Source organism: Carcharhinus amblyrhynchos, chromosome 1 (genome assembly GCF_965287045.1).
Source record: "Carcharhinus amblyrhynchos chromosome 1, sCarAmb.v2.hapA, whole genome shotgun sequence".
Taxonomy (NCBI): domain Eukaryota; kingdom Metazoa; phylum Chordata; class Chondrichthyes; order Carcharhiniformes; family Carcharhinidae; genus Carcharhinus; species Carcharhinus amblyrhynchos.
The window spans coordinates 178,457,678-178,481,979 of record NC_137324.1 but is presented as its reverse complement, the minus strand read 5'-3'; the positions used below and the strand labels follow the sequence as shown (position 1 = coordinate 178,481,979).

Genomic DNA, 24,302 nt, shown 5'->3' with positions numbered 1-24,302 from the left:
ACTTGCAGATGATGTTTCCATGCTGCCCTTACCCTTCTAGGTGGCAGAAGTGGTGGGTTTGGAAGGTGCTGTTGAAGGAGCCTTGGTGAGTTCTGCAGTGCATTATGTAGATGGTACACGGCTGCCACTGTGCGTCAGTGGTGGGGAAAGTACATGATTAAGCACTTGCTACACAGTAAACGTTGATCATTTCTATGCCAATCAGAATTATCTATTATTTTGTACTTTAATGTTCTAATCTCTCAACAGTACATTAAAAGTAGAAGGAATACTGTTCTTTACTTCCTGAGCAGTTATATATTAGTTCATGCTTCATGTTGGTGTGCTGTATTCCACTGGGAAATGCAACTCTGTTATTCTGGGCAGAATTTTCCCCAAATTTGTCAGAGTGTCAGTTTCAGACTGAAAGCCAGTGTGTATCTCTCTGATGCACAGCCGAGTTTTCTCTCCAGATTTTCAGGCACTCGGTGCACAGAGAATCTGGGATGTGGGTTGTGCTGACACTTTGGCAGGGTGGAGCTTGATAGAGTTCACAAGGCTAGTTTCACAGAGATCGGGGTGCCATCTTTTGTGCTGAGATTAAACACCACCCCACCCCCCCCCCCCCCCCCCCCCCCCACCACCCTCACCCCAACAGGCATGTGGTGGGAGCATCCCCCACCCCACCACGCAAGCATCAGGGCAAACTTTCCCCACCTCCCCAATGGGTTTCCCCAGTAGGCAGTGCCCAGGCATGTCCCTCACCACCTCGGGGCAATACATACACCGCACAGCCCTGTGGTGTCGTCACAACTGGATTTTGTTTCTGAATGAAATATAATATTTATGCTAATCGGCATTGCACCCTCCCTCTGGGAGTGAACTTGATCGTGCCAGACCAGGAGAGAATGGGAAGATTGTATTTGAAAATCTCCCACGTAAATTCCATTTTTGGCCTCTGAGATTTACTGGCAGTACGGGGTTTGTGCCCGCAGTTAGTTAAATCGTGGCCCGTGTTTATTCAACCTGTTCCTCTGTTTTGCTGCCTTCACCACCTGTCAATCTCAAATTAATCATATACCGGATCCCAAAATATTATTTTCTGAAAAAATGCAGTTTTGAATGTTGAAATAACTTTGCACCCTGAGGTTTGTAGTCTGAGGCTAATGGCAACATGGGTGGTTACCCTGAACTGTAAAAGAGCATTCTTTAAAAAATACCTCTTGGATCTATCCTTTCAATGTTAGATCTCTCCTGTTATCATCCTCTCCCAGTCCTCCCCTGCTTTTCTTTTCCCCTTCTTCTTTCTCTGACCTTGCTTAACATTTCCAACTTACAGTGAGTACACAAGAATGATTTTGGTTTGTGTGATTGGTAATTATGATGTAGCAATGCTGGCATTGGACTGGGGTGGGCACAGTAAGAAGTCTCCCAACACCAGGTTAAAATCCAACAGGTTTATTTAGTAGCATGAGTTTTCAGAGTGTTGTCCTTTCACCATGTGAGTCACTCACCTGCCGAAGGGGCAACGCTCCGAAAGCTCATGCTACCAAATAAACCTGTTGTGATTGATAATTAACGAGCTATTGAATAAGTAACCCAGTCAACTAATATTGAAATTGTCGAGGACTAATGTTAGTGCCAAATTTAATCCTAGGGCGACAGTGTAAACAGTTGAAACTCTCCACAGAATAAGGACCAGGGGTTACTTATGACTAGGATTTACTCTGTGCGGGAGAACTGCCTTCAAGGATAATGGTTGTGTTTGGGGTAACTCTAATGCCCCTGGTTCAGAAACTCATGTGTTACGGACCCACTCCCAGAGACATGATTATATAATCTAAACCGATATTCCCAGCCTAGAGGGGCGTTAAACTGCTGGGAGTGATACCTTGCGGATGAATCTTAAACCCAGTCCATCTGCCCTCTTGGGTGGATGTACAATATGACCAGTAAAGAAGAGGAGGGGAGTTCTTGCCAGTGCCCTGGTCAATATTTATCCTCAGACCAACAGCTAAAATATGTCATCTAGGAATTATGGCGGGTTCTCTTAAGGTTAACGTGCAGGTTCAGTCGGCAGTTAGGAAGGCAAACGCAATGTTAGCTTTCATGTCGAGAGGGTTAGAATACAAGAGCAGGGATGTACTTCTGAGGCTGGATAAGGCTCTGGTCAGACCCCATTTGGAGTATTGTGAGCAGTTTTGGACCCCATTTCTAAGGAAGAATGTGTTGGCCTTGGAAAGGGTCCAGAGGATGTTCACAAGAATGATCCCTGGAATGAAGAGCTTGTTGTACGAGGAACGGTTGAGGACTCTGGGTCTGTACTTGATGGAGTTTAGAAGGATGAGGAGGGGATCTTATTGAAACTTACAGGATACTGCGAGGCCCTGGATAGAGTGGACATGGAGAGGATGTTTCCACTAGTAGGAAAAACTAGAACCACAGAGGGCACAACCTCAGGGTAAAGGGACGATCCTTTAAAACAGAGATGAGGAGGAATTTCTTCAGCCAGAGAGTGGGGAATCTGTGGAACTCTTTGCCGCAGAAGGCTGTGGAGGCCGGGTCATTGAGTGTCTTTAAGACAGAGATAGATAGGTTCTTGATTAATAAGGGGATCAGGGGTTATGGGGAAAAGGCAGGAGAATGGGAATGAGAAAAATATCAGCCATGTTGAATGGCGGAGCAGACTCGATGGGCTGAGTGGCCTCATTCTGCTGCTATGTTTTATGGTGTTATGGGTGATCTGATAGAGATCTTTAAAATTATGAAGCAGTTCCATAAGGTGGACATCAGGAAGGTGTTCCCACTTATGGGGAAGACCACCTCTAGGGACTTTAAGAACAGGATAGTTACTAATGCTCCAATTTCTTTACCCAGAGAGTGGTGTAAATGTTTAACTTGCTACCATGGGGAACATTAAGGCAAATAATATAGATCATCTAGGTAAACATGTGAAGGAGAAAGGAATAGAAGATCATAGGGATTGGAGTGAGTTGATTGTTGGGAGGAGCACAGAAGCCAGTATAGACCTGCTGGCCAGTAAATTCTGTGTAATTTTTTGTGATTTATGTGGTTGCAAGAGACACTAAATAAATATAAGATTTTCTCAGGTGAAGTAAAGTGCAATTTGATTTTTAACCCTTGCCTTGGTTCTTTTGATGTAGATGGCAGTGAGGTTCTATATTCAATGAGTCAGAGAGATATACGGCACGGAAATAGGCCGTCCGGCCCAACTCATCCATGCCAACCAGGTTTCCTGAACTCAGCTAGTCCCATTTGACCCCTATCCCCCTTTACCTGTTGTCTGTTTTGACTCTGTTTGTATTAAAGTTTCTCAATATCTTTGCACAGTAATTTCTGCTTTCAAACAGCAAAGGGTGGGGGTGTTTGCTCAGATGTACTAAAGCAGAAGGTGAAAATAGCCATGATACCAATCTGTTTTAGACAATGATTTTCTGTGCTATTTTCCTTGGATTTGCAGTTCCAAGTCTCCATTTCCAAAACTCCTGTCTGTCATTGTAGCTTATTGATATGCACTGCTTTTCCAGAATCTTTCAACTTGATTGGACTGTCTGTACTTGTGTACAAGGATATTGTCCAGCCTATCCCGGGGTGTTGTACTGATGAATTTTACTGCCTTATTTTACACTCTGACTTTCTCAGGAAGGAGAATTTGAACTATACAGGAAATCCCTGTGTCACAAATTTTACATTGATCTCTAACAAAACACAGCCCTTCATTTTGACACCCACAATCCTCTGTGAAGTGATACTGGTCAGGATGGATTTGATTAGTGATTGGCATTTGCATGTTAAACAATGTCAGTCCTGGTCACACCGCATGCTAAGGGAATAGAATGTCCTTCCTTGTGTGTGAGATCATCTGCTTGGCGGTGGGGATGCCTTAATTGTATTCCTAGTGTCTCCTCTTATTTGATTTATTATTGTCACATTTATTAGTGTACAGTGAAAAATATAGTTTCTTGCGCACTGTACAAACAAAACAATGTTCATACCATTAGGGAAGAAGGGAAGGAGAGAGTGCAGAATGTAGTGTTACAGTCATAGCTAGGGTGCAGAGAAAGATCAACTTAATATAAGGTAGGTCTAGTCAAAAATCTGACGGCAGCAGGGAAGAAGCTGTTCTTGAGTTGGTTGGTACGTGACCTCAGACTTTTGTATCTTTTTCATGATAGAAGAAAGTGGTACGCCTGGGGTGTGTGGGGTCCTTGATTATGCTGGCTGCACTTCCGAGGCAGTGGGAAGTGCAGACAGAGACAATGGATGGGAGGCTGGTTTGTGTGATGGATTGGGCTTCACTCACAACACTTTGTAGTTCCTTGAGGTCTTGGGCAGAGCAAGAGCCCATACCAAGCTGTGATACAACCAGAAAGAGTGCTTTCTGTGGGGCATCTGTAAAAGTTGGTGAGAGTCGTAGTGGGCATGCCAAGTTTCCTTAGCCTCTTGAGAAAGTAGGCGGGCTTTCTTAATTATAGAATTGGCATGGGGGTAACCAGGAGAGATTGTTGGTGATCTGGACACCTAGAAACTTGAAGCTCTCGATCCTTTCCACTTTATCCTCATTGATGTAGATGGGCATGTCCTCCATTACACTTCCTGAAGTTGATGACCATCTCCTTCGTTTTGATGACATAGAGGGAGAGATTACTGTTGTCGCTCCAGTTCACCAGATTCTCTATCTTTCCTGTACTCCGTCTCATCATCTCTTAACCACCATTCATTGTGTTACCTCATTTTAGTCATGGTATCAACATAAATACAGAATCGCTTGAGTGCAGGAGGAGGTCATTCTGCCCATTGAGCCTGCACCAATAACAATCCCACCCAGGCTCTATCCCCATAACCCCATGTATTTACCTTGCTAGTTTCCCCCCAACACTAAGGGGCAATTTAGCATGGCCAATTCACTTAAGCTAACATCTTTGGAGTGTGGGAGGAAACTAGAGCACCCGGAGGAAACCCACGCAGACATGGAGAGAACGTGCAAACTCCACCCCAACTGGGAACTGAATCCAGGTCCCTGGCACTGTGAGTAAGCAGTGCTAACCCACTGTGTCACATGATTGAGGGTTTCAGCAGCAAATCAGCTGAGGAGGGGCAGGATCAGACAATAGTTCAGAGGTGAAGGTGAGCAGAGTTGCTGATGGTGTGGATATCTAGTTAATGGTCATTCCAGCATCAGTTATGACACCAAGGTTGTGAGTTGTCTGGTTTCGCCACAGAGGGGACGCCAGGATGGATTCAGGGCTAAGGAATGGAGTAGGGATCAAGGACAATGGTTCAATCCCAGAGGAAGGTCTTGCTGATGGGGCAAGATTGAGAGGGTGGCAGGAGATGTATAAAAATAGGCTGGGATTATTTGGGCCACATGACAGGTTTGTAAATTGGATATTCTGTGCAATTTAACCTGAAGAAATCGGTATGTTCCCAGCTGAAAGCTGTTTTAATGTCTTTAGGTTTGGCCTGGTTTAACCGTGCTGCTGCCGGTGTGAGTTCTAACCTCACGATGGACACAGAGAAATCTTTATGTTTACAAGAAAAGCAAATCAACTGCTCAGGTACAAAAACACAATCCCTGCTGCATTTCATACAGTTTAACTCTGGCATTAATGTGTATCGTGTAGACAGAGTTTACAAAGTGCTTGATTATATTCCGACGTCCCTCGTATTGATGACTAAGGTGTGATCTGATTGGGGGGGAGGGTGGTGTTTAAACAGGTTTAAGGAGTCAATGGGGCAGATCGAGAGAAACTCTGGAAGGTGGGAGCGGGGCGTTGGTGGGGATGAGGGGGGCTAGAGTTCAGAGTAAGAGGGACAGAATCTAAAATTGAGAGCCAGGCAATCCAGAGTGGAGTCAGGAAGTGATTCCTCACAAAGTGGCTGGGAAACCTGGAACATTCTCCCCCAGAATATCTGCTGATATTTGGGAGTCCTTTTTAAACTTCAAGCCTGGTATTGGTAGTTTTTATTGGCTGAGAATATTATGGGTTACTGAACCCAGGTGAATAGATGGTATTAAAATATGGATCAGTCACCATCTAGTTGAATGGTGGAGCAGTTTAGGAGGGCTGAATGGTCCACCCCCCCCCTTGTTCCGACATTCCTAATGTAATATTTTGGAGTGACTTGAAATTTTGAAAGGTGCTATAAAAATGCAAACCCTGGGTGTTGCTGATTGGCCAGCATTTATTGCCCATCCCTAGTTGCCCTTGGAGGGCAGTTGAGAGTCAACCACATTGCTGTGGCTCTGGAGTCACATGTAGGCCAGACCGGGGTAAGGACGGCAGATTTCCTTCCCTAAAGGGACATTAGTGAACCAGATGGGTTTTTCTGACAATGGTTTCATGGTCATCAGTAGATTCTTAATTCCAGATATTTTTTATTGAATTCGAATTCCACCATCTGCTGTGATGGGATTCGAACCCAGGTCCCCAGAACATTAGCTGGGGTTTCTGGATCAATAATTTAGTGATAATACCACTAGGCCATCGCCTCCCCTAAACTTCCTTGAGGAAGTTAACTTGTTCAAATTCAGCTACTTTGAGTTTACAGGAACTCTCTCTGCAAACACTGCCTGACCTGCTGACACTTTCAGTTACTCAAACCTGTCACTGGACAATCCTCTCACCTCAGGAAGTAGTTTTTAGTTTCAGATTTCCAGCATCTGCAATACGGGTGGTGCGGTGGCACAGTGGTTAGCACTGCTGCCTCACAGTGCCAGGGACCCGGGTTCAATTCCAGCCTCCACTCACTCTGTGTATGGAGTTTGCACATTCTCCCTGTGTCTGCGTGGGTTTTCTCCAGGCGCTTCATTTTCCCCTCTCAGTCCGAAAGATGTGCTGGTTAGGCACATAAGCTGTGCTCAACTCTCTCTGTGTGCCCAAACAGGCGCCGGAGTGTGGCAACTAGGGGATTTTCACAGCAACTTCACTGCAGTGTTAATGTAAGCCTAATTGTGACACTAATAAATAAAATTAAAACATTTTGCCTGTTGTAATTTCTTTTATTTGACTTAGTGTCATGCTTTGTTTTAGAACTCTGATGAATATATTTGGGTATAATAATGAAGATACTTGGGTGACTGTTAGAAGGGATAAGAAGCAGTCAGCGCAGTGATCCCCTGTGGCCATTCCTCTGTATAACAAGTATACTGTTTTGGATACTGTTGGAGGGGGGGAGGAGCTCATCAGGGGTAAGCCCTGGCGTACAGGTTTCTGGCACAGAGTCTGTCCCTGTTGCTCAGAAGGGAAGGGGGGGAGAGGAATGGAGCATTAGTCATTGGGGACTCCATAGTCAGGGGGACAGATAGGAGATTCTGTGGGAACGAGAGAGAATCACGATTGGTGTGTGGCTTCCCAGGTGCCGGGGTCCCTGATGTCTCAGATTGTATTTTCGGGATCTTTAAGGGGAAGGAGGACCAGCCCCATGCCATGGCACCAAAGATATTCAGTTACTAGTGGTGTACCGTAAGGCTCTGTTTTGGGGCCACTGCTGTTTGTCATTTTTATAAATGGCCTGGATGAGGGTGTAGAAGGATGGGTTAGTAAATTTGCGGATGACACTAAAGTCGGTGGAGTTGTGGACAGTGCGGAAGGATGTTGCAGGTTACAGAGGGACATAGATAAGCTGCAGAGCTGGGCTGAGAGGTGGCAAATTGAGTTTAATGCAGAAAAGTGTGAGGTGATTCACTTTGGAAGGAGTAACAGGAATACAGAGTACTGGGCTAATGGTAAGATACTTGGTAGTGTGGGTGAGCAGAGAGATCTCGGTGTACATGTGCATAGATCCCTGAAAGTTGGCACCCAGGTTGATAGGGTTGTTAAGAAGGCAAACGGTGTGTTAGCTTTTATTGGTAGAGGGATCGAGTTTCGGAGCCATGAGGACATGTTGCAGCTGTACAAAACTCTGGTGTGGCCGCACTTGGAGTATTGTGTACAGCTCTGGTCACCGCATTATAGGAAGGATGTGGAAGATTGGAAAGGGTGCAGAGGAGATTTACCAGGATGTTGCCTGGTATGGTGGGAAGGTCTTATGAGGAAAGGCTGAGGGACTTGAGGTTATTTTTGTTAGAGAGAAGAAGGTTAAGAGGTGACCTAATAGAGGCATACAAGATGATCAGAGGATTAGATGGGGTGGACAGTGAGAGCATTTTTCCTCGGATGGAGATGGCTAACACGAGGGGACATAGCTTTAAATTGAGGGGTGATAGATATAGGACAGATGTCAGAAGTAGGTTCTTTTACTCAGAGAGTAGTAAGGGCGTGGAATGCCCTGTCTGTAACAGTAGTGGACTCACCAACATTAAGGGCATTTAAACGGTCATTGGATAAACATAGGGATGATATTGGAATCGTGTAGGTTAGAGGGGCTTTAGTTTGTTGCCCTGACCTGTGAAAACCATGGAGGGCCAAAGGGCCTGGACTGCACTGTAATGTTCTATCATGTAAGATTCTTTGGGATGTTGCAGGATGTTAAAAGTGTTACGTAAATAGAATTTGCTTGTACTGTCACTGCTTTTCGTAAATGGCATCATCCAAACCCTCCAATCCTCGAGGCCAGGTGGAAAAAGAAGGATCTTTTAGAGAATCTGGAAAAGGATTGGCTATTTAATGTAGAATGTCTCAATAATTTAACCTAGCTCCAAGCTTCAGAAAGACAGCTCCCCCCACACCTCAAATCACCAAGTGGCTGACTAGCACAGGCAAGATGGGCTGAATGGAAATCATCTGTGCTGTAACACGGTGTGATTGGGAAATCCACATCAGGTATCGAACTGTAGTGAGTCTCGGATACTCTCACTGTCAATATGTTCACAAGTAATGTTCACACTCAGATTGGTTTTATAATTGCAGTCATCACTGCAGCATTTCAAGGCCAAATGTAGAGTTCAAAGCCAGCGGAAAGCTTTGTTCTTGTGTTTTATGATGTTACTTGAGCTCCACTGTCAGGTTTTTACTTTTGGAGTCACTCTGAGGTGATTAATCTTTTACAATTCCAATTAATTTTCAACAGCCTCACCAGTGACTTTAATGCTCTTCAAAGGAGGCCGTGTGCGTCTCAGCCCACTACCCCCAACCCCACCCCTCCCCACCCCTGTTCCCTTTCTCACGGGAGGTTAGACGACAAAGTTCTGCAGGTTGATGATCACTTGTTGTTGCCGTGGAGATAGCTGCAGTTGAATGGGGGGGACAAGCCTGCTTGAGGGGTGTACCGGAGGGGCATCCATGCTTTTATTCAAAAAGCTTTTTAATCATAGAATCCCTACAGTGCAGAAGGAGGCCATTCAGCCCATCGAGTCTGCACTGATCACAATCCCACCAGGTCCTATTACCATAACTCCGCACATTTACCCTGCTAATCCCCCTGACGCTGGGGGCAATTTAGCATGGCCCATCCACCCAACCAGCACGTCGTTCAGACTGCGGGAGGAAACCGGAGCACCCGGAGAAACCCCACGCAGACACGGGGAGAATGTGCAGACTCCACACAGACAGTGACCCAAGTTGGGAATTGAACCTGGGTCCCTGGCGCTGTGAGGCAGTAGTATTAGTCACCATGCTGCCCACAATCTCCTTTCAGAGAAGCCAGGTCCTCAATATTGGAGATAAAACTCTGCATTTGGGAGACATCCAGAGAGCTTTGTGTGGGGGGGGGGGGATTTTAAACTCCTTGCTGATTTTCCACTCCACCACCACCAAACCCCCCCCCCACTGCAAATCTCCCAAAATGACTCTTGTCTGTCTTGTGATGATTAAGAAATTAGTGAGAAGAGGCTGGACGTACACTCCTGAAGGATAGTCATCAGCAATCAGTGGAGGGAGTGCTGGAGAAGGCCTTGCAATGGGGTGGGGGTGAAGGCTGGTGGGGTATGGGGGGGGGGGGGGGTGGGTAAGCGCTCCTGCCCCTTGAGATCTAGAAATCGTTCTAAAAGGGGCAGATCTTTAAGATTCAGTCAAGATATTTGCTTTGGGCTTGCTGCTAGGCAGTGCAGGACTCACCCTGACAGTCAGTTTGTTGTACACCACGTGGCCATTATGTCTTTGGATCGTGACTTTTAAATGTTCAGTAGATTTCTGACAGATTTTCACAGGGGTCACTGAGCTGAAGCACAAGTAAGAAGTCTCACAACACCTGGTTAAAGTCCAACTCGAGTGAGGAAGGAGCAGCACTCTGAAAGCTCGTGATTCTAAATAAACCTGTTGGACTTTAACCTGGTGTTGTCAGACTTCTTACCGTGTTTACCCCAGTCCAACGCCGGCATCTCCACATCATATCTGAAGTAGACACTTTGGATCCTGAGGTGAGAGGATTGTCCAGTGAGAAGTTTGAGGAGCAGGAGCCTACATTCCTGAAAGCTCAGAGGAATGAGTGACCTCATTTTCAAACATCTAAAACTCTTCAGGGACTGAGTGTAGATGCTGAGGGGGTGTTTTACCCACCTGGCTGGGAACATGGAATCACAGTTTCATCAGGGGTCAGCCATTTCCTCACTGCGGGTGTGTGCATTTTTACAATTCTTCTCCCCCCCCCCCCCCATCATGCTGAGTCATTGCGTAGAGTTAACACTGAGATGATGGATTTGTGGATGGTTGGGGAATGAAGGGATGTGGGGTTAGTGTGGGAAGGTGGAGTTCAGGCAATGATCAGCCGTGATCTTGTTGAATTGTGGAGCTCAAAGGCCCCAGTAAAATTATGAACAGCTGGGAAGAAGCCCCGAGCCGGGGAGTGGGGATAAACCTTTATAGGTGAGAAAATTTTAACTCCCTCCCACGTACCGTTTCCTGTTGCGTTGGGGCTGGATTATAACCCGGACTGATCGGCAGCAGGCTCAGGATGACTCAGTGCTGTGTAGTCACGTTACACTGAGATGGAGCTCATTTCTTTCAGCGGCAAATATTGTTTGAGATAGAAACCACAAATGGATTGTAAATTAATTTGTGTCTACAACACATTGATGTTTTCCATTCGGACTGCTGATCTTTCATAAGAAGTAGAAAAACTTAGGGATATGGAAGATGTTTTAACCAAATGGAGAGGCAGGAAAATGGGGCGGGAGGGGGGAGGAATTGGTGCAGAGAGGAGGAAAGAAAGGTGTGTGATTGGATGGAAGGCAGATCAAGCAGAAGATGATGGTGCAATGCTGATTGGTGTTGTGCTGAGGTTAAATATTGGGTCAGGTACCAGGGTGAACTCTCCTGTTGTGTTTTGGGATGAGCTAATTACGTTAATGGGTGAATATTTGTGACAACAATCACAGCATGTTTGAGTGATCACTTACAGATAATTTACAGCATTTTGCAATAATCATAATACAATTAATGTCAACAAAACATTGACTTCAGGAAGCCTAGTGGAGTACATGCCATTGTCAACATCAGGGACGAAGTAGAAATGGTCGAGAGCTTCAAGTTTTTAGATGTTCAGATCACCAACAACCTGTCCTGGTCCCCCTCCACGCCGACACTATAGTTAAGAAAGCCCCACCAACGCCTCTACTTTCTCAGAAGACTAAGGAAATTTGGCATCTCAGCTACGACTCTCACCAACTTTTACAAATGCACTATAGAAAGCATTAGTTGTATCGCAGCTTGGTCTGGGCTCCTGCTCTGCCCAAGACCACAAGGAACTACAAAAGGATCATGAATGCAGCCCAATCCATCACAAAACCAGCCTCCCATCCATTGATTCTGTCTACACTTCCTGCTGCCTCAGCAAAGCAGCCAGCATAATTAAGGATCCCACACACCCCGGACATTCTCTCTTCCACCTTCTTCTGTCAGGAAAATGTTACAAAAGTCTGAGGTCACGTACCAACCGACTCGAAAGCAGCTTCTTCCCTGCTGCTGTCAGACTTTTGAATGGACCTACCTCGCACTGAGTTGATCTTTCTCTACACCCTAGCTATGACTGTAACATTATATTCTGCATCCTCTCCTTTCCTTCTCTATGAATCATATACTCTGTCTCAATAGCACGCATGAAGAAAGAAAATTACAGCACAGGAACAGGCCCTTCGGCCCTCCAAGCCTGCATCAACCAGGCTGCCTGACTGAACTAAAACCCCCTACCTTTCCGGGGACCATATCCCTCTATTCCCATCTCATTCATGTACTTGTCAAGATGCCCCTTAAATGTCACTACCGTATCCATTTCCACTACCTCCCCCAGTGATGAGTTCCAGGCACCCACCACTCTCTGTGTAAAAAAAAAAAAAATCTGCCTCATACATCTCCTTTAAACCTTGCCCCTCGTACCTTAACCTATGCCCTCTAGTAATTGATCTTCCACCCTGGGATAAAGCTTCTGACTATCCACTCTGTCCATGCCCCTCATAGTCTTGTAGACTTCTATCAGGTCTCCCCTCAACCTTCGTTGTTCCAGTGAGAACAACCCAAGTTTCTCCAACCTCACCTCATAGCTAATGCCCTCCATACCAGGCAACACCCTGGTAAATCTTTTCTGTACCCTCTCCAAAGCCTCCACTATATTCCGCGTCACTAAGGTTCTATAAAGCGTAAACATGACTTGCCCATTTTTAAACTCAGTACCCCGGCCGATGAAGATAAGCATGCCGTATGCCTTCTTGACTACCTTTTCCACCTGTGTTGCCACTTTCAGTGACCTGTGTACCTGAACACGCAGAGCCCTCCGCCTATCAATATTCCAAAAGGTTCTGCCATTTACTGTATATTTCCTACCTGTATTAGACCTTCCAAAGTGCATTACCTCACATTTGTACGGATTAAACTCCATCTGCCATTTCTTTGCCCAAGTCTCCAACTGATCTATATCCTGCTGTATCCTCATCACTGTCCACAAATCCACCAACTTTTGTATCATCCACAAACTTACAAATCAAACCAGTTACATTTTCCTCCAAATCGTTTATATATATTAGAAACAGCAAAGGTCCCAGCACTGATCCCCGCGGAACACCACTTGTCACAGCCCTCCATTCAGAAACACACCCTTCCGCTGCTACCCTCTGTCTTCTTTGACCGATCCAGTTCTGTATTCACCCTGCCAGCTCACCTCTGATCCCATGCGACTTCACCTTCTGCACCAGTCTGCCATGAGGGACTTTGTCAAAGGCCTTACTGAAGTCCATGTAGACAACATCCACTGCCCTACCCTCATCAATCATCTTTGTCACTTCCTCGAAAAACTCGATCAAGTTCGTGAGACACGAACCTCCTCTTCACAAAACCATGTTGCCCCTCCATAATACATCCACTTATTTCCAAGTGGGAGTAAATCCTGTCTCATAAGAACATAAGAAATAGGAGCAGGCGTAGGCCATCCAGCCCCTCGAGCCTGCCCCGCCATTCAATAAGATCATGGCTGATCTGTCGTGGCTCAGTTCCACATTCCCGCCCTCTCCCCATAACCCTTAATCCCCTCTCTTATCAAAAACCCATCAACCCACGTCTGAAAAATATTTAGCGAGGCAGCCTCCACCACTTCAACGGGCAGAGAATTCCAGAGATTCACCACCCTTTGAGTGAAGAAGTTCCTCCTCAACTCTGTTCTAAACCGCCCGCCCCAATGTCTCGAAGAATCCTCTCTAATAATTTCCCTACCACTGATGTAAGGCTCACCAGCCTGTAATTATCTGGATTATTCTTGCTACCTTTCTTAAACAAAGGAACAATATTGGCTATTCTCCAGTCCTCTGGGACCTCCCCTGTAGCCAGTGAGGTTACAAAGATTTCTCTCAAGGCCCCAGCAATTTCCTCCCTTGCTTCTCTCAGTATTCTGGGATATACCCCATCAGGCCCTGGGAACTTGTCTATAGAACCCCAATACCACCACCTTTTTAATCCCTTTTTAATCTCAACATGACTCAAACTATCTACACATCCTTTCCCAGATTCATCATCCACCAAGTCTTTCTCTTTGGTGAATACTGACGCGAAGTACTCATTTAATACCTCACCCATTTCCTCTGGCTCCACGCATAGATCCCCTCCATTGTCCTTGAGTGGGCCCATCCTGTCCCTATTGAAACAATATCTTTCACCATATACTAATACATGTGACTAAATCAATTGTATTCATTCATTTAAATGGTTTTTGGAGGAACAACCAGAGTAGGCCATTCAGCCCATCGAGCCTGCTCTGCTATTCAATATGTTCATGATTGACCGGCTACTTCAGTGGGTGGGACTTTCACTGCGGTGGTGGCCTGCCATTGGCCAGCAGTGGCACCTTCTCTTCCTGCTGCTGCCAATGGGGTTTCCCATTCAATGCGGCCCCTGCTGCTGGGAAAGCCGTGATGGGGGTTCACGGACCAGAGGATGCCGGAAAACTGTGGCCAATACCTTTTCCCCAAACTAACCCCATATCCCTTTATGTCGTTATTTAGAAATCTCTCCGTCTCTGCTTTAAACACACTCAGTGACTGAGCTTCCACAGCATATGGAATAGAGAATTCCAAAGATTCACAACCCTCTGTAATGAAAATTTCTCCTCATCTCAGTCCTAAGTGGCTTCCCCCTTTTTGTGAAATTGTGTCCCTGACTGAGATAAAACAAATGAAGATTGGTGCCAATGGGTGTCATTGTGCAGAACATCACTTCTTCATTGGGTTTGATAGGTTCATCATTGTAGAGTTTCTTCACTAATATTGCAATAGAATTTCTTCTGCAATTAAATCAGGTGTAACATCAACAGCTGAGTAGACAGGTATTTATATAAATTAATTTAAGCAAATTAATTTCCTATTTTCTCGAGTTCCACATCTCAATGTTAAAACCACTTGTTTTCTAAACTATCCCTGATGAATTGAGAGCAGCGATACAACCACAGTTACATTAGGTCAGCGCAGTGGTTAGCACTGCTGCCTCTCAGCGCCCGGGACCTGGGTTCGATTCCTGGTTCGGGTCACTGTCTGTGTGGAGTCTGCGCGCTCTGCCCGTGTCTACATGGGTTTCCTCCGGGTGCTCCAGTTTCCTCCCACAGCCCAAAGATGTGTAGGTTAGGTGGATTGGCCTTTAGTGACAGGGGACTAGCTAGGGTAAAATACGTGGCGTTACGGCGGGATAGGGCTTGGATGGGATTATTATCGGTGCAGGCTCGATGGGCCAAATGGCCTCCTTCTGCACTAGGATTTTACCATACATTTAACCTCACACCACATCACATTTGTATGGAACCATTGCATTTTAGCATTGCTGCTCTTGAGCAAAAGATTCAAACTTTCTCACCTTGTGTAGAGTCGGTGTGAGGAGATCTCGGTTAACTGTTCCAAATTACATTCTTGAACCTTTCACTAGAGGAAGGAAAACCGGAGGTTTCTATTTGCCCATTTTTAATCATTGTGAGTGACCAATAATTAATGGTGAGGTGAGGGGGTGGGGTAGTTTCTGACACAATCGTATGACCGGAAACATTCGGCAAACTGAATTTTTGCAAGTTTTAAAACAATGAACCAGTTGATGAAGTGTTCATCCTGACTGCCGGTGAGTACAGGAATTGACCCACACGGTGAGTGCAGAGCAGTCCGATGGTTCTATAATCACACATCAGGTCAAAGAGCAGTTTAAAGGCATTATTCATCACGCTGATGCTCAGATCGCTGGGTGGAAAATACACTGAGGGTGAAATCACATACCCTGTTCCTTATACTCCAACGTTCAGTCTGATTAATGGACTCTCGGGATGTTAATTGTAATTAATTGTCTGTGGGTGGGTGAGTATTAACTGGGGATTGTGTACTCAGGATTCCCACTCAGGAAGGCGAATGGGATGCTGGCCTTCATAGCGAGGGGGATTGAATATAAAAGTAGGGAGGTCTTGCTGCAGCTGTATAGGGCATTGGTGAGGCCGCAACTGGAGTACTGTGTGCATTTTTGGGCGCCGCACCTGCGCAAAGATATTTTGGCCTTGGAGGGAGTGCAGAGGAGGTTTACTAGGCTGATACCGGAGTTGAGGGGGTTGAGCTATGAGGAGAGGCTGAATAAACTGGGCTTGTACTCGTTAGAGTTTAGAAGAATGAGAGGAGATCTCATTGAGACGTATAAGATGATGAATGGGATGGATAGGATAGAGGTGGAAAGACTCTTCCCGCTCAAAAAAGACAATAGGACTAGGAGGCACAGCCTCAAGATAAAAGGGGGGCGGTTTAGAACGGAGTTGAGGAGGAACTTCTTCACTCAAAGGGTGGTGAATCTCTGGAATTCTCTGCCCGTTGAAGTGGTGGAGGCTGCCTCGCTAAATATTTTTAAGACACGGGTTGATGGGTTTTTGATAGGAGAGGAGATTAAGGGTTATGGGGAGAGGGCGGGAAAGTGGAACTGAGCCACGACAGATCAGCCATGATCTTATTGAATGGCGGGGCAGGCTCGAAGGGCTGGATGGCCTACTCCTGCTCCTATTTCTTATGTTCTTATGTTCTTACTTGTGGAAAGGAATAGATTGAAAAGGTGCTCCTTGGGTGAGGAATCTATAAATAAACACTCCTGTATATAAATGTTTAAAGGTTAGAACTCCAGCTCTATCCTTCACCACCTGTCATTTGGAATATAACCGAATGCTGTGTGAACTGGGTGATCGATGATAGAGAGGGAACCGCCTGTGTTCAAATCCCCACAACGTTCATTCTTCCAAACCAGTCTGACGTGGGGTGAATGGAGTGCCGGATCATCGACACGGATGCCATCATCTCACGTGAGACCACCGTACACCAGGTACATGGCACGTACTCTTGCAACTCGGCTAACATCGTCTACCTGATACGCTACAGGAAAGGATGCCACGAGGCATGGTACATTGGGGAGACCATGCAGACGCTACGACAATGGATGAATGAACATCGCTCAACAATCACCAGGCAGGAGTGTTCCCTTCCTGTTGGCGAACACTTCAGTGGTCACGGGCATTCAGCCTCTGATCTTCGGGTAAACGTTCTCCGAGGCGGCCTTCACAACACACGACAGCACAGAGTCGCTGAACAGAGACTGATAGCCAAGTTCCGCACACATGAGGACGGTCTCAACCGGGATCTTGGGTTCATGTCACATGACTTGCCTGCGATTGTAAAGTCTCACTAACTGTCCTGTCTGGAGACAATACATATCTCTTTAACCTGTGCTTAACCCTCTCTCCACTCACATTGTCTGTACCTTTAAGACTTGATTACCTATAAAGACTCACATTCCAACCATTATCTTGTAAACTGAGTTTGTGTCTGTGTATGGTCTATTTGTGAACACAAGCCCTCACCTGATGAAGGAGCGAGATTCCGAGAGCTTGTGCTGCCAAATAAACCTGTTGGACTTTAACCTGGTGTTGTGAGACTTCTTACTGTGAATGGAGTGGCCAGCATTGCAGTAGGTCACACTCTTTGTTTTATTTGTTTGTGGGTCATGTCTCTGGTTGGCCAGCTTTTGTTGCCCATTCCTAGTTGCCTGAGGGCAGTTAAGAGTCAACCACATTGCTGTGGCTCTGGAGTCACATGTAGGCCAGACCAGGTTAAGGACGGCAGATTTCCTTCCCTAAAGGGACATTAGTGAACCAGATAGGTTTTTCTGACAATCAACGATGGTTTCATGGTTGCTTAAGCAGATTCTTAATTCTAGATTTTTTTATCATTGAATTCAAATTTCACCATCTGCCAGTGGTGGGATTCGAACCCGTGACCCCAGAACATTAGCTGAGTTCCCGGATTAATAGCCTTGGTACAAACATGGAGAACACTTCAGTTTCCAATGTCTGAAAAAATGTTGCAGTGAAAAATCAACTTTTTTTTTAAAGAATATGTAAATATGGAGAGGCTTGAATTGTATTTTTAGTTGGCAACAGGGAAGAGTCTTTGATTTTGAAACCAGTTAGTGTTCTGTGCCAAGGATGTCCGTGTTCCCTACAAGTCTTCATGGTCATTCCTGATTGGCTGAAAACTTAATCCAGCTGCTTAATTGCAACATAAATTTCAATCTCAATCTTCGAGTCACAAACGGAGAAAGAGCTCACCATATCTGTGCCGGCTCAGTGACACTCATCTCTCCCCCATCTCTTCCTCTGCCCCACCCCCATCCCTCACCAGGGATGAGGCAGTCCCACCTTATCGCGTCACAGAGGTTTACAGTATGGAAACAGGCCCTTCAGCCCAACTTGTCCATGCCACCCAGTTTTTGCCACTAAGCTAGTCCCAATTGCCTGCATTTGGCCCGTATCCCTCTATACCCATCTTAACTGTCTAAATGCTTTTTAAAAGATAAAATTATACCCACCTCTACTACTACCTCTGGCAGCTTGTTCCAGACACTCACCACCCTCTGTGAAAATATTGCCCCCCTGGACACTTTTTTGTATCTCTGCCCTCTCATCTTAAACCTATGCCCTCTAGTTTTAGACTCCCCTATCTTTGGGAAAAGATACTGACTATTGAGCTAATCTATGCCCCTCATTATTTTATGGACCCCTATAAGATCACCCCTCAGTCTCCTACACTCCAGAGGAAAAAAATCCCAATCTATCCAGCCTTTCCTCATAACTCCAACCATCAAGTCCTGGTAGCATCCTAGTAAATTGTTTCTGCATTCTTTCTAATTTAATAATATCCTTTCTATAATAGGGTGACCAGAATTGCACACGGTATTCCAAGTGTGGCCTTACCAATGTCTTGTACAACTTCAATAAGACGCCCCAACTCCTGTATTCAATGTTCTGACCAATGAAACCAAGCATGCCGAATGCCTTCTTCACCAGTCTGTCCACCTGTGACTTCTAAGATCTATCTTCATATCTGAAGTTCCTCATCCCTGGAACCACTCTCATAAATCGTTTCTGCACTTCCTCCAATGTCTTCACATCCTTCCCTAAAATGTGGCCCTAGAATTCGATGCTATTGTTGAGACCAAACCAATATTTAGTATTCCTCGTGAATCTGCTTCCACCGCTCTTTCAGGCAGTGAGTGGACTGCAGATCATCGTGACTCACTGTGTGGTGGGGAAAAGATCATCTCACCTTCCCTCTTTTGTTTGACAATCACCTTAAATCTGTGTCCTCTTGTTACTCATCCATCTCCCTATATATACTTGTATCAAATATCCTCATAATCCTGAACACCTCTGTTAGACCACTCCTTCACCATCTCTGCTCTGAGAAGAACAATCTCGGCTTCTCCACTCTCTCCACGTAATTGAACTCTTTCGTCTCTGGACCCCCTTCTGGTAAAGTCTCCTCGAGGCTTTGACATCCCTCCTGAAGTACGGTATCTAAAATTGGATGCTATCAATTTCTGTTGGGCTTCAGTTAGTAATAAGTGTTGGCAAAACATCTGTGCTTCTGTGCTGTATGTGACGATTAAATCTTTACATTATTCCTTTGACATTCAGTTAAGAGGAAGCTGGTAAAATTAGATTGCAGAATGTTGGTTCCAAGAATGAATCTAAAGATTCAATCATCATAAATATTTTATGATTTGATAGCAGTCTATAAAAAGCAGTATTTATCCAGGAATGCTTACAGTGTGGCGCTGGCCTGTCTGAAGAAACTTGTGGCTCATCAGTTTTTCTCTGGCAATTGGCAAAACCTATTGATCTCATAGAATCCCTACAGAGCAGAAGGGGACCATTCAGCCCATCGAGTCTGCACTGTCCCTCCGATGGAGATCTTATCCCAGACCACCCTCCCTGTAACCCCACATATTTACCCCATGAATCTCCCTAACTTATCCATCTTTGGTCACTTAGGGGCAATTTAGCATGGCCAATCCACCTAACTTGCACGTCTTTCGGACTGTGGGAGGAAACCGGAGCACCCGAAGGAAATCCACATAGACATGAGGAAGAGCACACAAACTCCACACAGAGAGCCACTCGAAGCCGGAATCATACCCAGGTCCCCGGCTCTGTGAGGTAGCAGTGTCGTCCGCTGTGTCATGTCTGGTGAATCTCCAGTAAAAGAAGCAATTAGAAAATTACTTCTCCTCAGTGTTACGTGTGATTTCTATTGGCTACTTTTGAAATTAATCATTGTTTAGGAAATTTGGCATTGGTCTTGTGCACAGCAAGCTCCCACACCAGCCACGAGGTCATGACCTGAAGCTCTGTTTAAGAGATATTGACTAGGGGATGAACATTTGGCCTTGAAAGCAAAGAGAGCTGTCCTTCCAAACATGTCATGGGATCTGCCCCCTGAGAGGGCAGCTGGGATCTCAGTTTAATGTCTCACCTCAGAGTTGGCATCATAAAATAGAATCATAAAATCCCTACAGTACAGAAGGAGACCGTTCGACCCATCGGGTTTGTACTGTCCACAATCCCACCAAGGCCCTATTCCCATAACCCTCGTTCACCCTTCTAATCCCCCTGACACTAGTGGATAATTTTAGCACGGCCAATCCACCTAACCCACACAACTTTGGACTGTAGGAGGAAACTGGAGCACCCGGAGGAAACCCACGCAGACACGGGGAGAATGTGCAAACTCTACACAGACGGTTACCCAAGGCCGGAATTGAACCCAGGTCCCTGGCTCTGTGAGGCAGCAGTGCTAACCACTGTGCCACCATGTCTGACAGTGCAGCGCTGCCCCTGTGCTGCAGTGAGTGACAGCCTTCACTGTGTATTCCAGTCTCTGGAGTGGAACTTGCTCTCCTGCCTCTTTAGATACGTGCCTTGTTTATAGTCACTTTTTTTTTCAAGTGAATTCTTTTGAAATGCTGTAATGTCAAAAAATTAGAATGCATTCTAATCAGTAATCTGTAAACTGTGTGTGCTGTTACATGCTCTGTCTGAGGCCAGAACTCTCCATTCACCTGACGAAGGGGCAAACCCCAAAAGCTTGTGGGTTTACTATCAAATAAATTGGTTGGACTTTAACCTGGTGTTGTGAGACTTCGCACTGTGTTTACCCCAGTCCAACGCCGGCATCTCCACATTCTGTCTTATGAACAGGCTTTGATGAGTCAGGATGTGAGATATTGTCTGTAGAATTCCCAGCCTTTGATCTGCACTTGTAGCTTGTACATGGCCAGTCCAGTACGGTTTCTGGTCAATGGAAATGCCCAGGATGTTGTAAATCAGGATTCAGAATCCTGGAGGGGATATCAGGATGGTAAAACCATTGATTACAGCAGCAAGAACCAAAGCATGAGATTGAGTGATGCGGCCAACTTATTGCCAGTTTTAAGTCGGTTTCTATTCACTCGCCCTGTGCTGCTGCTGCCAGGGCAGAAAGTAGCAAGGCTGGAACTGAATCAGGTTTGCGTCTCGGCCAAAAGATTGTGTTTCCGTTTACCAACCACAAGGAAATTCAGCAAGATTGTGTGAAGTTTTTTTTCAATGTTTTGGGTCTGGCACCAAACAATGCAGCTGGCTTTCTTCGAGAAGTTGTGGAGGATTGGGAGAGGGTTCTTCCGCAGATTCAGGGAATTGGGAAACTTACTGGGGGTTTGTTTGATTTGTTATTACTGTTGGAGGGACCAAAACAAAACCCGGAGAACTTTTTGATGTGTGATGAAATGTGGTGACATTAAAGAAGCAATCACGGGTGTGGCTGAAACCAGATTAACTTGTCGGCTGTGCTGAGAGTGTAATCCCTCCTACTGTCAGTCTGTTCACAAACCGGATAGGTAACCAGCAAGCATCCACTTTTACCAAAGTATCCTTTCATCATGACCTGTGTTTTACAGCTGGTTTTGTGGGAGACTTTTATCAATTCCTTCCGGTGGAGCCTGGGGGGGTTGAGGTCGGTACAGACTCTGGGCTGAATGGGCCTCCTCCAGCACTGTAAGGATTCTATGAAGAGAGTTCCAAACTTTTAAAACTGTGTGTGCGTGTATTCATAAAGGAGCAGCAGAGTGCAACACTAACTGAGAGCAACCAGGGGTACGGACCAGTTTAAAAAAAATGGATTCAGTTAAAATTATAGTTCTGGCCATCAATTTTTCAACTGAGATTTCTGGTAAATTCACTGATAAAAAGACATTTAAAAATACAGAGCAAAGCAAAAACAGAAAGCTTTAAGCATAAGCACTGTATTTTCAAACATATTACAGGTCAACAGCGTAAGGCAGTCACTGATGAACCATTTCAGGAAGTCCAGGGAAGTTTCTTTACCCAGAGAGTGGGGAGAATGTGGGACTCGCTCCCACGGGGAGTAGGGGGAGTATGTGGGCCTGGCTCCCACGGGGAGTGGGGAGAATGTGGGACTCACTCCCACGGGGAGTGGGGAGGATGTGGGACTCACTCCCACGGGGAGTGGGGAGAATGTGGGACTCACTCCCACGGGGAGTGGGGAGGATGTGGGACTCACTCCCACGGGGAGTGGGGAGAATGTGGGACTCGCTCCCACGGGGAGTGGGGAGGATGTGGGACTCACTCCCACGGGGAGTGGGGAGGATGTGGGACTCACTCCCACGGGGAGTGGGGAGGATGTGGGACTCACTCCCACGGGGAGTGGGGAGGATGTGGGACTCACTCCCACGGGGAGTGGGGAGGATGTGGGACTCACTCCCATGGGGAGAATGTGGGACTCGCTCCCATGGGGAGAATGTGGGACTCGCTCCCACGGGGAGTGGGGAGAATGTGGGACTCGCTCCCACGGGGAGTGGGGAGAATGTGGGACTCGCTCCCACGGGGAGTGGGGAGAATGTGGGACTCGCTCCCACGGGGAGTGGGGAGAATGTGGGACTCGCTCCCACGGGGAGTGGGGAGAATGTGGGACTCACTCCCACGGGGAGTGGGGAGAATGTGGGACTCGCTCCCACGGGGAGTGGGGAGAATGTGGGACTCGCTCCCACGGGGAGTGGGGAGAATGTGGGACTCGCTCCCACGGGGAGTGGGGGAGAATGTGGGACTCGCTCCAACGGGGAGTGGGGGGGGAGAATGTGGGACTGGCTCCCACGGGGAGTGGATAATGCAAATATTTAAAAGAAGCATTTAACAGGAAGCTGGGTGAATATGTGAAAAAGAAAAGAATGAGTGATTTGATTTAATATTGTCACATATACATGAATAGTATTGTTTCTTGTGCGCTGCACAGACAGAGCATACCGTCCTTAGAGAAGGAAAGGAGAAGGTGCAGAATGCAGTATTACAGTCATTGCTAGGGTGTAGAGAAAGATCAACTTAATGCAAGGTAGTTCCATCCAAAAGTCTGATAGCAGCAGGGAAGAAGTTGTTCTTGAGTCAGTTGGTAGATGACCTCAGACTTCTGTATCTTTTTCCCAACAGAAGAAGAAGGTGGAAGAAAGATGCGTGTGGGGTTCTTAATTATGCTGGCTGCTTTGCCGAGGCAGCGGGCAGTGTAACAGAGTCAATGGATGGTTTATGTGATGGATTGGGCTGCATTCACAACCTTTTGTAGTTCCTTGCGGTCTTGGGCAGAGCAGGAGGCCATACCAAGCTGTGATACAACCAGAAAGAATGCTTTCTTTGGTGCATTTGTAAAAGTTAGTGAGAGTTGTAGCTGACATGCCAAATTTCCCTAGTCTTCTGAGAAATTAGAGGTGTTGGTGGGGCTTTCTTAACTATAGTTTTGACGTGAGGGGACTAGGACAGGTTGTTGGTGATCTGGACACCTAAAAACCTGAAGCTTTTGACCCTTTCTACTTTGTCCCTGTTGATGTAGACAAGGGCATGTTCTCCTTTACACTTCCTGAAGTTGATGACAATCTCTGTCATTTTGTTGACATTGAGGGAGCGATTATTGTTGCCGAACAGTTCACCAGATTCTCTATCTCATTTCTGTACTCCGTCTCGTCACGTTGAATGACTGAGATGAAGGAGACTCATGGGGCAGAAACACCAGCATGGAGCAGATGTGTTGAATGGCCTGTTGTAAATGCTGTCTGTATATTTCAGACAGAGAATCATAAAATCCTTACAGTTCAGAAGGAGGCCACTTGGCTCATCAAATCTGCACCGACCCTTCAGAGCACCCCATCCTCGTAACTCCACGCATTTTCCTCACTTATCCTTTTAGCCTACACATCTTGAGACACTAAGGGGCAATTTAGCACGGCTAATCCACCTTACGTGTACATCTTTGGACTACGGGAGGAAACTGGAGCACCCGGAGGAAACCCATGCAGACACGGGGACAATGTGCAAACTCCACACAGTGACCCAAGCTGGGAATTGAACCTGGGTCCCTGGCGCTGTGGGGCAGCAGTGCTAACCACCGTGCCGCCCATACATATAAAAGGGATTAACTTCATGTTTTTCTACATTATGTTCAATCTGCCATGTTCTTGCCCACTCACTTAGCCTAAATTCCCTTGAAACCACACTGCATCCTCCTCAGAACTCACATTTCCACCCAGTTTTGTGTCATCGGCAAATTTAGAAATATT

General features: G+C 46.1%; 1 protein-coding gene across 4 annotated transcripts in view; it reads left to right on the top strand.

Moving 5' to 3' along the window:
• The window catches only part of LOC145347981 (protransforming growth factor alpha-like), a 181,613-nt gene that overhangs the window by 146,571 nt on the left and 10,740 nt on the right, over nt 1-24,302 (top strand). For 3 of the 4 annotated variants that reach the window (XR_013887893.1, XM_080196064.1, XM_080196052.1), the window contains exon 2: nt 5,457-5,558. The exons of the other annotated variant lie outside the window; for it this stretch is intronic. Coding sequence is in view for 2 of the 3 variants with exons in the window: in XM_080196052.1 (XP_080052178.1) it covers nt 5,457-5,558 (102 nt within the window). In the remaining variant the exon portion in view is untranslated. The remainder of the gene's footprint in view (nt 1-5,456; nt 5,559-24,302) is intronic. 4 annotated transcript variants of the gene reach the window in all.